General features: G+C 40.3%; 1 protein-coding gene across 5 annotated transcripts in view; it reads left to right on the plus strand.

Annotated features, from left to right (window-relative positions):
* LOC141917661 (transmembrane protein 161B-like) overlaps positions 1-15,186 on the plus strand; it is a 106,210-nt gene that overhangs the window by 80,805 nt on the left and 10,219 nt on the right. For all 5 annotated transcript variants that reach the window (XM_074811031.1, XM_074811034.1, XM_074811033.1 and 2 more), the window contains 3 exons: positions 12,590-12,741; positions 13,318-13,378; positions 14,731-14,871. In XM_074811031.1, coding sequence (XP_074667132.1) covers positions 12,590-12,741; positions 13,318-13,378; positions 14,731-14,871 — 354 coding nt within the window. The remainder of the gene's footprint in view (positions 1-12,589; positions 12,742-13,317; positions 13,379-14,730; positions 14,872-15,186) is intronic.

Here is a 15,186-nt window from a genome sequence, read left to right on the forward strand (position 1 = left end):
TAGTACAATACTGTATACAATCATTTATTGCAAAAGATGCATGCATGAATTTATATTTTTAGAAGAACTTCAAGTTACTTATAATGAAGTTTATGTGAAAATAAAATGTGTAGACAGTTGTAGAAGCTGAGGTGGTACTATGTTTTCAAAGTTCTGTGAAAAGCTGAACTCCCCTCTGAAACTGAAGGAAACAAGCAATATCAAATCATAAAAAGAAGCAGCTGTGATGTACTGGAGAAAGCAGTACTGGACATTGATGCTTGTGTAGTAATTAGCTGGTTTTCCGAGACCAATCCAGACTTACTCTTTGGGGAGGAAAGTTGCCTTTTAAAGATTTGAGAGGTGATAAAGCAATGTAATAAGGACCTGGAAGGAAGTAGGTTATGGAGATGTGAGTTCAAAAATGTATTTGTGCAACTGCTCTGCTCCCTGAACAGCTAATAACCAGATAAAGTGCTAAGTTAGTGCTTAATATAGCACTTGAATATTCAAAATTGATTCCTCTGTGGAAATATCTCCTCTTCCATAGAGATTCTTATTGTGATCTTTTTTGGTGTTAGCACTAGCTAGTGATGTCACGTAAACCCCTTGAACTCTGGTTAGTTTTTACTGACAGTTCTGGATATGCTTAAAGCTTGTCTGTACTTGATAATTATTGAAGTGTGTGCTGCCTTTACAATAAGGACAGTAATACCTTATCCACGTAGCCTGGAGTATAAATGATATCAAGAATTTTCCTTTTAATGAGTAAGAACTTAGATGGAGGAGTTAACTTGCATTATGAAATAACTGACTGGCAGTAGCTTGCCTCCAGACCAATTATTTCTCCATTGACTCTTATCTGTCAGCAGACAGATCCACAGTCCAAAAGGTGGTTTTCTAACCTACCAGGTGGTGACAGGAAAATTAGTGTCTGGCTCTTGCATACCTTTAATGATGTTATAGCTATGTTACTAAGCAGCCTTTATTTTATTTGGTTGGATGAAGTCAGGATTTCTAGTTTAATTGTGGCAGAGGGAAGGAGAGAGAGAGAGAGAGAAGCAACTGCTACTTAAGAAATCAGAGATGCAAGCCAACACCTTCAACACCCATTTTGAGAATGAGAGGGAGGTCAATATAATTAATGGAAAAACAATTTTCAGATAGTATAACCATAATACACTCTTAAATTTACTGATGACAATGCCCTGTATTTGCTTCATCTTTCAAATAAATATTGGGTGTAACCAATTTAAATAATACTACAGTAATTGCAACTCTAGGTGACAAAGTTGTGAATTGTATATTGGCATGGATTATGTAGGAAAATAGACTGCAACATTCCATTCTTAGAGTGGTATTTAAATGTACTCCTAATCACTGCTTTAATTTGGTCATCAATTCAGAAGCAAAACCAAACACAGAAATCTAAAAGAATCGAGATGCATGGCTGTGCAAGCTTTTTCTGTCTGAGTACTGTGAAAATGCAAATAGGTTTTAGGGTCTTTTCCCAATTCTTTCTTTTTGACCTACCTTTTTTATATGAATTGAGCCTAAATCAGTATTTTCAGCCTTGTCCTAATCTGGCTCAAACATCTGAGATCCAATTGCCCATTTGCATCTGGATAAGATGGAAACAGAGCTAGTATCCTGCATGTTAGAAGCACGTTGGCCTATATTTTCTTACTAGCTTTCTTAAAGGACTGAAAGGGAAGTATGGCAGAGAGGAAATATTGCAGTTTCTATACATTAGAATTTATGAGACATACAGGAAGCCACAAGATAATTTGAGACATTGGCAGGAAGCATGCTTCACACCTTAAATATCTTCATGTAGATTATCAAATCCCATAATTATATATGGGATTTTAAGTGTAAGGTCTTCTGTGGAGATGGACAAGTGATTTTTGTCCATTGTCAGAAGCAAATATTTTTTCACTATAAGAGGACAAGTTGTGCTAGGTCAAAACTAAATTTAGTGTGTATATTGGCATGACATTTCTGAGCTGTAAGATCATACAGAATAGTATTAAAATCAAAAGATCATATGCCAAAAGCTAAGTTTTATTTAATAAACTGTGAACAGTTAACTGCATGATTTACCATTTCTTTACCTGAGCACGTGTGATTTTTGTATTGGCCAAGGGACCAATATTCTTTTGAGTTTTTGGTAGCAGACAATATACTTCAGAAGGAAAATTCTTCAGAAATTCTGGTAGTTTGTTGGGGTAAGAGGAAGAATAGAGAACTCAAAGTTTAAAATTCATGTGGCATTTCTAAAAACATACACAAATTTGGGAAAGCCTTCACAAATAATTCTGGGAAATTTGAAACCTGTATAAAAAGTGTTACCTTTTGTTTTGAATGCTTTGTCAAACAGTGGACTCTAAATTCTAGGGTTTTTAGTGAATTACTTCAAAAAAAAGGCTATGTTTTTGTGCAGTTTGAAAGAGAGAATACAATGGAAAATATAATTACTTATCCATTAATAGGTAGTTGAACAGTCATTTAATAGTTATACAAAGGAAATAAATGGCGGAACTGGTTTTCTGCCACTTCCTACAACTTTTATTTACTGTTTTTTCTGTGGCATGAGAGAGACCTTGTTTTTATTGGAGGTTTCTCCACAGAGTAGGTGGGTTTGTGAAATCCTTGTGAAATCACTGCTTCCTAATATGGAATAGGGCCTGCTTAAATGTTTGTGTGGTTCCTGGGCAGATGGGATGAAGTAGTTTAGTCCTGTCCAGTTTGAGGGGTTAGTGACAATGCAGAAGACTGCAGTATCAGGGAGCACGGTCTAAACTGAACTTTGTATTAGAGAGTTAGCATCTCTAAATATGTTAACATAACTTATTCTGGGCATTACAGTTTTTTTTTTTGGGGGGTGTTGGTGCAAGGAGTGGTATATTGGTGGTATATAGAAGTATTAATGAAACAATATTGAAACAATTCTTGTGATCACTGTAACCTAGGCAAGTGAAAAGAGGTTTCAGAAGAAATCTGGTTCATTCTTGTGTTTCAACATTGGGCCTCTGGGATACTGAAAATACTTAAAAGCATACAACTATTTACTAATTCAGTATGTCAAGACCAGAAATGATTCATCATAAATTGTTGAAATATTTGGTTGCTCCCCTGTCGTGGTTTAACCCTGGATGGCAACTAAGCACCATGCAGCCGCTCGATCACTCCCCTCACAGTGGGATGGGGAGGAGAATTGGAAGGGTAAAGGTGAGAAAACTCATGGGTTGAGATAAAGACAGTTTAATAGGTAAAGCAAAAGCTGCGTGCCCAAGCAAAGCAAAGCAAGGAAGACAATGCTGTGTAAGCACTGCTCAGCAATAACTAAAACATCCCTGTGTTATCAACACTGTTTCCAGCACAAATCCAAAACATAGCCCCATACCAGCTACTATGAAGAAAATTAACTCTATCCCAGTCAAAAGGAGTACACCCCCATTTTTTAAATTTAAGGAAACCAATGTGATATGTCAAGAATTAATTCTAGAACAGTTTTGTGTTTTGGTGACAGATGCTTTTCCCTGTTTCACGGCTATATATTTAAGAGGTATTGGATTGTACTAGAGACTTGGCTGACAAAACAACCAAAAGAAGCTTATAGAAGTGATGATGGATTGGAATTTTTTTTGACCATGTCTTCTAGGGGTAGATGTTTTGTTTCAGTGCAGTAACCCACTAGGTGGCTTTTTTATGTTGGTAGTGTAGATACTCAGAAAAAAATTCCAAACAGGAAACTAGTCCATACATTTGTGTTTTAACAGAATTTTAATGTAAAAGGAGTAATACATTAGTTTAGTACTTGAGTTCCATGTTTAGAGTATATCAGCATTACCTTGATGGCAATTCTGCTAGGCACAACTAAGCTAGCTTTAAATATATTTAATGTGCAGAAATATTTGTGCAGGTGCATTAGCAGATACTTCAGTGAAAGATGCAGAATTCATCTGTCAGATTGGGTAAATGTTCAAGTGGCAGCCCATGCTGAACTCCAAGCTTCTGTATCTGCATTGGTACTGACTGATCAACCTAACCTAGTCAGTGTAAAGCTAGAGGAGGAATGTCTGCATGTGTCCCCCTCTTTCCTTCTGACTGCAGTATAGACTATTCTTGGTTACCTCACAGTTGGCAATGCAGATAGTTTCAGTATAGAGAACTCTTATTGTTTTAGCAGAACAGAACAATAAAGTATTTAATTGCTTTATACTTTCAGGAAGATTCAATGACAATATGTTTCTTAGAGGCAGCAGTTAGAAGACCTGCTGTACCACCTGCCCTCTACTTAATATTTTTGAAAGGATATGGGATACAGAGTTAGTTGATTGATGGCTTTTCATGGTGATAGCCTGTGCACACTGAACAGTTTCCAGTACGTGAAGAGGAGTAACAAAAGATTTTGCAAAACAAAAATGTTGAAGGTTTGGGGTTTTTTTCTAAAGACAGATTATCGGTCACAACCTGCTAAACATGAATTTAGGCTTAAAAATAGGTTTTGCAATACTTCTTGCAAAAGTAACTTTAATGTTTGTGAAAACACATTATATTGTAGGTCACATGTTCTGGTTACTAATTTTTTTTTTATTTATTCTTGCTATACAGTTTGTTGCAGATGGTCACTAGTCACAGATTGCTGATTTCCATTACTTTGAAATTTGGAAAGGTGGCTTCTGTCAAAAAATATTCAAAATTAGTGAATTAAATGGTTGATCACAATTTTAAATGTAGCAGTTGCGGCTGGCATACTTGCAAAGGGATGAGTTTGTAAAATAACAAAGCACTTCATTGGCAGGGGGGGAATGTGCATGAGGATAGAGTGAAGATGGTCAACACTGAGAGATATAATACAGGGGAGTTTATTTGCTTTTCGATTGTGAATCATAGAATCATAGAATGGTTTGGGTTGGAAGGGACCTGAAAGATCATCTAGATCCAACCCCCCTGCCACGGGCAGGGACACCTTCCACTAGATCAGGTTGCTCAAATCCCCGTCCAACCTGGCCTTGAACACTTCCAGGGAGGGGGAATCCACAACTTTTCTGGGCAACCAGTTCCAGTGCCTCACCACCCTCACAGGAAAGAATTTCTTCCTTATATCTAATCTAAATCTACCCTCTTTCAGTTTAAAACTGTTACCCCTTGTCCTATTGCTACACTCCCTGATAAAAAGTCCCTCCCCATCTTTCCTGTAGGCCCCCTTTAAGTACTGGAAGGCCGCTATAAGGTCTCCCTAGAGCCTTCTCTTCTCTAGGCTGAACAATCCCAGCTCTCTCAGCCTGTCCTCATAGGGGAGGTGCTCCGGCCCCCTGATCATCTTTGTGGCCCTCCTCTGGACCCACTTCAACAGGTCTATGTCCTTCTTGTGTTGGGGGCCCCAGAGCTGAACACAGTACTCCAGGTGGGGTCTCACGAGAGTGGAGTAGAGGGAGAGGATCACCTCCCTCAATCTGCTGGCCACACTTCTCTTGATGCATCCCAGGATACGGTTGGCTTTCTGGGCTGAGAGCACACATTGCTGGCTCATAGTCAGTTTTCCATCCATTTTCCCCTGGCAAAACTGGCTGCTCGAGGCTTGGATGATTGCATGCTTTGCTGGGTAAAAAACTGTCTGGCTGGCCGGGCCCAAAGAGTTGTGGTGAACGGAGTTAAATCCAGTTGGCGGCCGGTCACGAGTGGTGTCCCCCAGGGCTCGGTTTTGGGGCCACTCCTGTTTAACATCTTTATTGATGATCTGGACAAGGGGATCAAGTGCACCCTCAGTAAGTTTGCAGATGACACCAAGTTGGGTGGGAGTGTTGATCTGCTCGAGGGTAGGGAGGCTCTGCAGAGAGACCTGGAGAGGCTGGAGCGATGGGCTAAGGCCAACTGGAGGAGTTTCAATAAGGCCAAATGCTGGGTTCTGCACTTGGGCCACAACAACCCCCAGCAGCGCTACAGGCTTGGGGAGGAGTGGCTGGAGAGCTGCCAGTCAAAGAGGGACCTGAGGGTGTTGATTGACAGCCGGCTAAACATGAGCCAGCAGTGTGCCCAGGTGGCCAAGAAGGCCAATGGCATCCTGGCTTGTATCAGAAATAGCGTGGCCAGCAGGGACAGGGAAGTGATCTTACCCCTGTACTTGGCACTGGTGAGGCTGCACCTCGATGACTGTGTTCAGTTTTGGGCCCCTCACTACAAAAAGGACATTGAATGACTCAAGCGTGTCCAGAGAAGGGCAACGAAGCTGGTGAAGGGCCTGGAGCACATGTTGTACGAGGAGCGGCTGAGGGAACTGGGGTTGTTTAGTCTGGAGAAGAGGAGGCTGAGGGGAGACCTCATTGCCCTCTACAACTACCTGAAAGGAGGTTGCAGAGAGCTGGGGATGAGTCTCTTCAACCAAGTAATAATAATAGGACAAGAGGTAATGGCCTCAAGTTGCGCCAGGGAAGGTTTAGACTAGATATTAGGAAGTATTTCTTTCCAGAACAGGTTGTTAGGCGTTGGAATGGGCTGCCCAGGGAGGTGGTGGAGTCCCCATCTCTGGAGGTGTTTAAGAGGCGGGTTGACATGGCGCTTGGGGATATGGTGTAGTTGGGAACTGTCAGTGCTAGGTTAACGGTTGGACTAGATGATCTTCAAGGTCCTTTCCAACCTTGATGATTCTGTGATTCTGTAATACCCCCAAGTCCTTCTCTGCAGGGCTACTCTCAATCCACTCATCGCCCAGCCTGTATTTGTGCTTGGGATTGCCCTGACCCATGTGCAGGACCTTGCACTTGGCCTTTTTGAACTTCATGAGGTTTGCACGGGCCCACCTCTCAAGCCTGTCAAGATCCCTCTGAATGGCATCCCTCCCCTCCAGCGTGTTGACCGCACCACTCAACTTGGTGTCGTTGGGAAACTTGCTGAGGGTGCACTCAATCCCATTGTCAGTGTCACCAACAAACATGTTAAACAGCACTGGTCCCAATACCAACCCCTGAGGAACGCCATTCATCACTGGTCTCCCCTTGGACATCAAGCCATTGACCGCAACTCTTTGAGTGCGACCATCCAGCCAATTCCTTATCCGCCGAGTGGTCCACCCGTCAAATCCATGTCTCTCCAATTTAGAGACAAGGATGTTGTGCAGGACAGTGTCAAATGCTTTGCACAAGTCCAGGTAGATGACATCAGTTGCTCTTCCCTTATCCACCAACGCCGTAACCCCATCATAGAAGACCACCAAATTTGTCAGGCACGATTTGCCCTTAGTGAAGCCATGTTGGCTGTCACCAATCACCTCCTTATTTTCCACGTGCTCTAGCATAGTTTCCAGGAGGATCCGCTCCATGATCTTGCCGGGCACAGAGGTGAGACTCAGTGGCCTGTAGTTCCCTGGCTCTTCCTTTTTTCCCTTTTTAAAAACAGGGATTATGTTTCCCCTATTCCAGTCAGCAGGAACTTCGTCGGACTGCTGTGACTTCTCAAATATGATGGATAGTGACTTAGCCACTTCATCTGCCAGTTCCCTCAGGACCTGCGGATGCATCTCATCAGGTCCCATGGACTTGTGCACCTTCAGGTTCCTTAGATGGTCTCAGACCTGATCTTCTCCTACAGTGGGCAGTGTTCATTCTCCCAGTCCCCGCCTTTGCCTTCTGTGACTTGGGCGGTGTGTCTGGAGCCCATGCCAGTGAAGACTGAGGCGAAAAAGTAATTGAGTACCTCAGCCTTCTCCATATCCCAGGTAACCAAGTGTCCCTTTTCCTTCCGGAGAGGGCCCACATTTCCCCTAGTCTTCCTTTTATCACCAATGTATCTGTAGAAGCTTTTCTTGTTGTCCTTGACATCCCTGGCCAGATTTAATTCCATCAGGGCTTTGGCCTTCCTAACCTGATCCCTGTCTGCTTGGACAATTTATCTGTATTCCTCCCAGGCTACCTGTCCTTGCTTCCACCCTCTGTAGGCTTCCTTTTTGTGTTTGAGCTTGTCCAGGAGCTCCTTGTTCATCCATGCAGGCCTCCTGGCATTCTTACCTGACTTCCTCTTTGTCAGGATGCATCTCTCCTGAGCTTGGAGGAGGTGATCCTTGAATATTAACCAGCTTTCTTGGGCCCCTCTTCCCTCCAGGGCTTTATCCCATGCTACTTTGCCAAGCAGATCCCTGAAGAGGCCAAAGACTGCTCCCCTCAAGTCCAGGGTAGTGAGCTTGTGCACCCTCCTTGCTGCCCTAAGGATCTTGAACTTCACCATTTCATGGTCACTGCAGCCAAGGCTGCCCTTGAGCTTCACACTCCCCACCAGCCCCTCCTTGTTGGTGAGAACAAGGTCCAGCATAGCTCCTCTATCACTTGGAGAAGGAAGTTATCATCAACGCATTCCAGGAACCTCCTGGATTGCTTATGCCCTGCTGTGTTGTCCCTTTAACAGATATCGGGGTGATTGAGGTCCCCCATGAGGACCAGGGCTTGTGAATGTGAGGCTGCTCCTTTCTGTCTATCATCTCATCTGCTCGGTCTTCCTGGTCAGGTGGCCTGTAGCAGACCCCCACTATAACATCTCTAAATCCAAAAGTTCTATCTATTTTACTAGAAACTAAAATGTTCATAAGGGTGGGAGTCATCTTACCTAACTTCAAAGTGGTTAAAAATCATCCTGATGCTCTTTCAATGGTCAATATAGAGAAACAGACCTTTCCAGAACACAGTCTGTATGACCTATTATGTGCCTATTTTTAGGATGAGATAAGCCTTCCTTTAGGGATACCTGTTTTTTCTGTTAACTATAAAGGGAGTTTAAGTTGATTACTGTAAACTTAAGAGTCAAGTTAGATGCTGTGGTTAGGCCACCCTCATGTGCATATATGAGTACTTCTCTGCATATAGATGAAATACAGCAATGCATGCGTTAAATGTGTGCTGCTTAATGAAGTGCAATATGGCATAATCACATGGCTTCTTGAGAGATTAACTGATGACAGTTCAAATGTTTTTATCAAATAGATACCCTAAAATAGATTTTCACATAATCTACATCTTAAAATACTTCCAATATTTTAAAAAGTACAAATATAAATTATTATATTATTGTGTAGGGGAAAAAATGGGTACAATTTACACTTAAAATCTTTTTTGTGTCTTCCTTTTTTGTTATTTAAAGCAGGTAATGTCTGGAATGATCTCCAAGTACTTTTTTTAAATATAGACTTGATATTGCCTGCTATTTGAAAAAAAAATCAATTATAATGGGCTGCAGCTCGTAGTAGTAAGAATTGACAGTGTATTATAAAAATCTACTGTATAATTTTGGAACTAATTATGTTTAGAAATGTACTAAAAAAGACAATATTCAATAAACATTTTTAAAACAGCTTGATAACAGAGCAGGTAACCTCTTCGATGTTCAATTTTTTGGCATTGAGGAAAGGACTTAAGATATAATACCGGACTATATAGTCTCTCTTTTTTATCAGAATGAGAATGGGATAGATTTTGCTTTCCTGGATAATACTAAATGTGCTGTTAGTTGATTACCTTTGATCACTGAGAAATCTTGAACACATACACACAAAAGTAGAGAAACACAAGTTTCATCTCTTCATATGTATTTTACTTAGTAAATAGTCACATAATAATCTAAGCAACAATCCCATGCCACTGGTCACTATTTCTTATAAGGCAGGTCTATGCTTCCTGTGAGGAGAACTTTTCATATTTAAGAAATTTTATCCCATTACTGATAGAAGTGCTTCTTGGGGCAACCCATTCCCTGCTGTTTGTATGTATATGCTGTGTTTCCTGCCCTCCCTCATTAAAACCAGCACAATGTTACTTTATCTGATGTTTGAATATTTCTAAGTGACAGAGAGAATCTTTTGGTGTTTCTAAAGCAAAAAATCTATTTTGTCATTTATGACATTCATTTATATATAAAAATTCTTACAACTTCTCTGCTCTAATGCAAAGAGTTAAGTTTTTGCTGCTTCCACTAATCAATCAACTAAGAAAAGGAAATCTAATTGAAAGGATACAGATTTTGTAAAACTACCTGCAAGCTTTTGTAACACTACTTGGGAAACCTCAGCAGACATTTGAGAGAACAGCTTTTGCATTAAATGGTTTGTGTGGGGTTTTTGTTTGTTTCTAAAGGGCAACAAATCTCTCTGTTCTCACATCATGTATTCTAAAATGTCTTGCCTTTAATCAAAAAGGGAAGAAAAAAATCAATGTCTATGTTTTTTTTCAGAAAAAAAAATTAGAGACTTATGTGAGGAGGAACACTTTTTCTACCTTTTCTACCTTTTCCTCCCCAAAGGAACAAAAAGCTGTGTATGTTATATATACAGTATACATATATATGTACTATATATACACATAACCTACTGCATCACATGGACACGCACAAGTCTATGGGACCGGATGGGATACACCCGAGGGTGCTGAAGGAGCTGGCTGGGGTGCTCGCCAAGCCACTCTCCATCATTTACCAGCAGTCCTGGCTGACCGGGGAGGTCCCGACAGATTGGAAACTGGCCAATGTGACACCCATCTATAAGAAGGGTCGGAAGGATGATCCGGGAAATTACAGGCCTGTCAGCTTGACTTCGGTGCCTGGGAAGCTGATGGAGCAGCTCATCCTGAGTACCATCACACAACATATGAGGGACAACCAGATGATCAGGCCCAGTCAGCATGGGTTTATGAAAGGCAGGTCCTGCTTGACAAACCTGATCTCCTTCTACAACAAAGTAACCTGCTTATTGGATGAGGGAAAGGCTGTGGATGTTGTCTACCTTGACTTCAGTAAGGCCTTTGACACCGTTTCCCACAGCATTCTCCTGGCAAAACTGGCTGCTCGAGGCTTGGATGGGCACACGCTTTGCTGGGTAAAAAACTGGCTGGCTGGCCGGGCCCAAAGAGTTGTGGTGAACGGAGTTAAATCTGGTTGGCGGCCGGTCACGAGTGGTGTCCCCCAGGGCTCGGTTTTGGGGCCACTCCTGTTTAACATCTTTATTGATGAACTAGACGAGGGGATTGAGTGCACCCTCAGTAAGTTTGCAGATGACACCAAGCTGGGTGGGAGTGTTGATCTGCTCGAGGGCAGGGAGGCTCTGCAGAGAGACCTGGACAGGCTGGAGCGATGGGCCAAGGCCAACTGTATGAGGTTCAATAAGGCCAAATGCCGGGTGCTGCACTTGGGCCACAACAACCCCCAGCAGTGCTACAGGCTTGGGGAGGAGTGGCTGGAGAGCTGCCAGTCAGAGAGGGACCTGGGGGTGTTGATTGACAGCCAGCTGAACATGAGCCAGCAGTGTGCCCAGGTGGCCAAGAAGGCAAGTGGCATCCTGGCTTGTATCAGAAATAGCGTGGCCAGCAGGGACAGGGAAGTGATCTTGCCCCTGTACTCGGCACTGGTGAGGCCGCACCTCGATGACTGTGTTCAGTTTTGGGCCCCTCACTGCAAAAAGGCCATTGAATGACTCGAGCGTGTCCAGAGAAGGGCAACGAAGCTGGTGAAGGGTCTGGAGCACATGTCGTACGAGGAGCGGCTGAGGGAACTGGGGTTGTTTAGTCTGGAGAAGAGGAGGCTGAGGGGAGACCTCATCGCCCTCTACAACTACCTGAAGGAGGTTGCAGAGAGCTGGGGATGAGCCTCTTTAACCAAGTAATAAACGATAGGACAAGAGGGAATGGCCTCAAGTTGTGCCAGGGAAGGTTTAGACTAGATATTAGGAAGCATTTCTTTACAGAACGGGTTGTTAGGCATTGGAATGGGCTGCCCAGGGAGGTGGTGGAGTCCCCATCCCTGGAGGTGTTTAAGAGTAGGGTCGACATAGCGCTTGGGGATATGGTGTAGTTGAGAACTGTCAGTGCTAGGTTAATGGTTGGACTGGATGATCTTCAAGGTCTTTTCCAACGTAGACAATTCTGTGATTCTGTGATATTTGTATGTATGGATGTATGCATGTATACAAGCATGCATTCACATATAGTTAAGTCAAGGCTGAGAAAGTATTTTAACCAAGATTATTTCAGCAACAAACATGCAGTGACTTGAATGGTGCTATATTTTTGCCTTTGAACTCTGGATTTTTGTAGTGAAGAATCTTGAATACATCCACTTGGGATTGTGCATTCTGACAGAACATGTATAACTCCACTGTGGTTAAAAATTTATTCATTTCCTTCCCTGCTTTTGCTCTTGTATAGTTTGATGGAATATTTTTCATCTAGCTTGATATTTTACATTGAAGATACAATTGTCTTATTTTTTGTTTGATAACTTCTGTAAATTCTTTAAAGTATGTAAAATTTATATTTAAACTTTGTTTTAATTATTCTCAGGTTGATAGTAAATACCATTGTATTTGGCTATCAGTAAGCCTAAAGGAAAGCAAAATTATATTCTAGAATAGTGTATTCCTAGCTACCCATTATGTGATTGTGTGCCTGTGCTTATTAAACTCCCACGATACTGTAAAGCATAATTAACCTCAAATTGGCCAAATACATATTACTTTTTAAAGCATTTGTGCATCTTAGAATAGTCTTAGTGTAGATGACCAAAATACAGCTTTATAATTCATAAATATAGTTATTACACAAACTTGATTTTCCTTGACGTTTTTCCTGTATAGTAAGATACTGTTTTCATTGACCACCCATTATTTCACAGTAGAGGGTGGAGGTGAAAGATCAGTCTGTGTCACCTTTGGCTTCTTCTTCTTTGTGAAAGCAATGGCAATCCTGATTGTGACAGAAAGCTATCTAGAGTTTGGACTCGAATCAGGTAACTACTTTCTTCAGGGTTTGCAACAGCTCTAGTGATTACATTACTTAAAAAAATAATTTTAAGCATTTTAGGTGGTTTTGAGAATATCTGTATTTAAATAAACTCTATATGTGATACACTTTTAGGAAATCTTGCTTTGGAATGTCAGTTCTGAAGGATATCTTGTATATTTTCCTTGCTTTGTTTTAAATAGTGTAGTCTTTACCTGTGTTGTTTGCTTTGTTAATGATATTTATTTTCCAGTTTTATTTTTAACCCATTTTGCCTTGCATAGTAAAGTGAAGCAGTTCTGAAAAAAAGTTACTTACCTTCTTAAAAATTAATGTTTTATTCATGCTCATGAAATGTACAAGTATCAGAGATGTTTTCAAAGACTGTGTTAATAACTGAGTTTTATTGCATTGTGGCATACTAATTAGCACATGAAAGAGCTATGCTAGACATAATTTGTTAATAATAATAATGCTAGACAAAATTTGTTTAAAATATGTCCTGTTACCTAGCATTTTATTTCAAAAAAAGAGATTTTATATATGTACTGTGGTAAAATACATATAATTTATGTCTCCGCAGGATTCTCAAATTTTTCAGAAAGTGCTATGCAGTTTCTTGAAAAGCAGGGTTTGGAATCCCAGTAAGTTTCTGGAATACATTGGTCTTCATTAAGTTGCATTTATAACTGAACCACTTGGATTTTCTTAGCAAGCATTTGTCTGGCATACTTTGCTCTTATATGTGTTTATAATCTCTGTATTCATGTAAAGAGGTGGATTAATGAAAATAATCCATCAATTTTTACAAAGTAACTTAAGTTGCATTTGTGTATTCCCTTTTTATTCCAAAATTATTCCAGTCCATAAAATACAGTTAAAAGCTATAAAAGTCTTTCTCATGGCAACTTTTAAACAGTCCCTTCAGCTTTGAAAAGATTCCTTAAAAGAGGAGATAAGTATTTTTTGCAGTTCCTGTCGTATGCAGGAGGATGAAAGTGCAAAAGCTACAGATGGAGCCTGCAATAAAGTTGGAGATAGGAATAAATTTTGGCTTTTAGTCATGTTTTCAGGTTTTAATAGTATTTTCCTCTTAGGCAAATACATCTGCTTGCTACAGTACATCCAAGTTTTGTATAGACTGACAAATGAATGTTCCATACTTTATGATGTTACTTATATATACAATCATTGTTATAGACAGCCTCTGTATATTGTAAATGGAATTCTGTTACAATCCTTGCCTTAAACACATGATCTAAAATGCTTGTATGGGGTAAGTCATCACTGTGGGAATACAAATTTGAATTTCTTGTTTGGAAATTCTTGAGTATTATATAAGAATTATAGAATTTTTTTTATTTGTGAGGAACAGAAGTTTCAAATATATACTTAGAATAATGTGTCATTTACAGATATGGATATTTAATGATAAAGGAAACCCTTCAACTGAATCCCCTGTGTTTCTTAATCTTTCTTCACTCTGTTTTTCATAAATTATTCTGAATTTACTAATTTCTGTATTAATTTTTCTGTTTGTGTCCATTTCCTTTTAAACATTCACAGTGCTTTGGCTGTTTACAGCAGTGATTGAGTTGATGATGGTGTCTCTTGGTAGTTTGAATGGCATAACTTAAAAATAAAAATTTGCCCTTGACCAGTTAAACTTGTGATGTATCTGTTCTTCTATTAAAAGTATAATCATCAAATTCATTCCACTAGCTATTTTTATTGCATAACTTGTTAATCACAGTATAAAATTATTCTTTTTTGGTTTTTTTGCTCTGCTAACAAATTAACATCTTGTAGAAAGTAGCTTAGGTTTTGGTTTTCTTATATTGAAGAGCTTTTTATACTTTTTAGTAAATAAATAGGTGACTTGTTTTTTATTTTAATTTGATTAAATGTTAGATACTGTTGATCTGAAAGTAGTTTCTGATTCCTCCTCCCCCCCCCCCCCCCCCCCCCCCCGCTTATTTCCTTTCTTTTCTTTTAGGGGTCCTGTGTCTAAACTAACCTTCAAATTGTTCCTGGCTGTTCTGTGTTCACTTATTGGTGCTTTTTTGACATTCCCTGGCTTGCGACTGGCTCAAATGCATCTGGATGCTCTGAATTTAGCAACAGAAAAAATAACACAGTAAGAGAAAATATATACATAGGTATATGCTACTCAGTCTTAAATCTCAGTTTAATGTCTGAAAATAAACAAAGCAAACTATTCCAATAAGAAGGTAGTGATTAAGACTTCCGTTGCTGCCTGCTTTTCATATCTCCAGCAGACTTGTGACCTGCCTCTGTGCTCAACCTGCCCTCTGCCAATCTATTACATTCTTTGCCTAGAAAGTGGAATATGAGTTAAAGAAGCATTCCTTTTCTTTCCTCGTGTGAGAGATCCACCATGAATGTTTCTACTTCCTGTTTCCTTTCCCCCATATCTTTTTGGAAATGCAAA

The sequence above is a fragment of the Strix aluco genome, chromosome W, assembly GCF_031877795.1.
Source record: "Strix aluco isolate bStrAlu1 chromosome W, bStrAlu1.hap1, whole genome shotgun sequence".
NCBI lineage: Eukaryota > Metazoa > Chordata > Aves > Strigiformes > Strigidae > Strix > Strix aluco.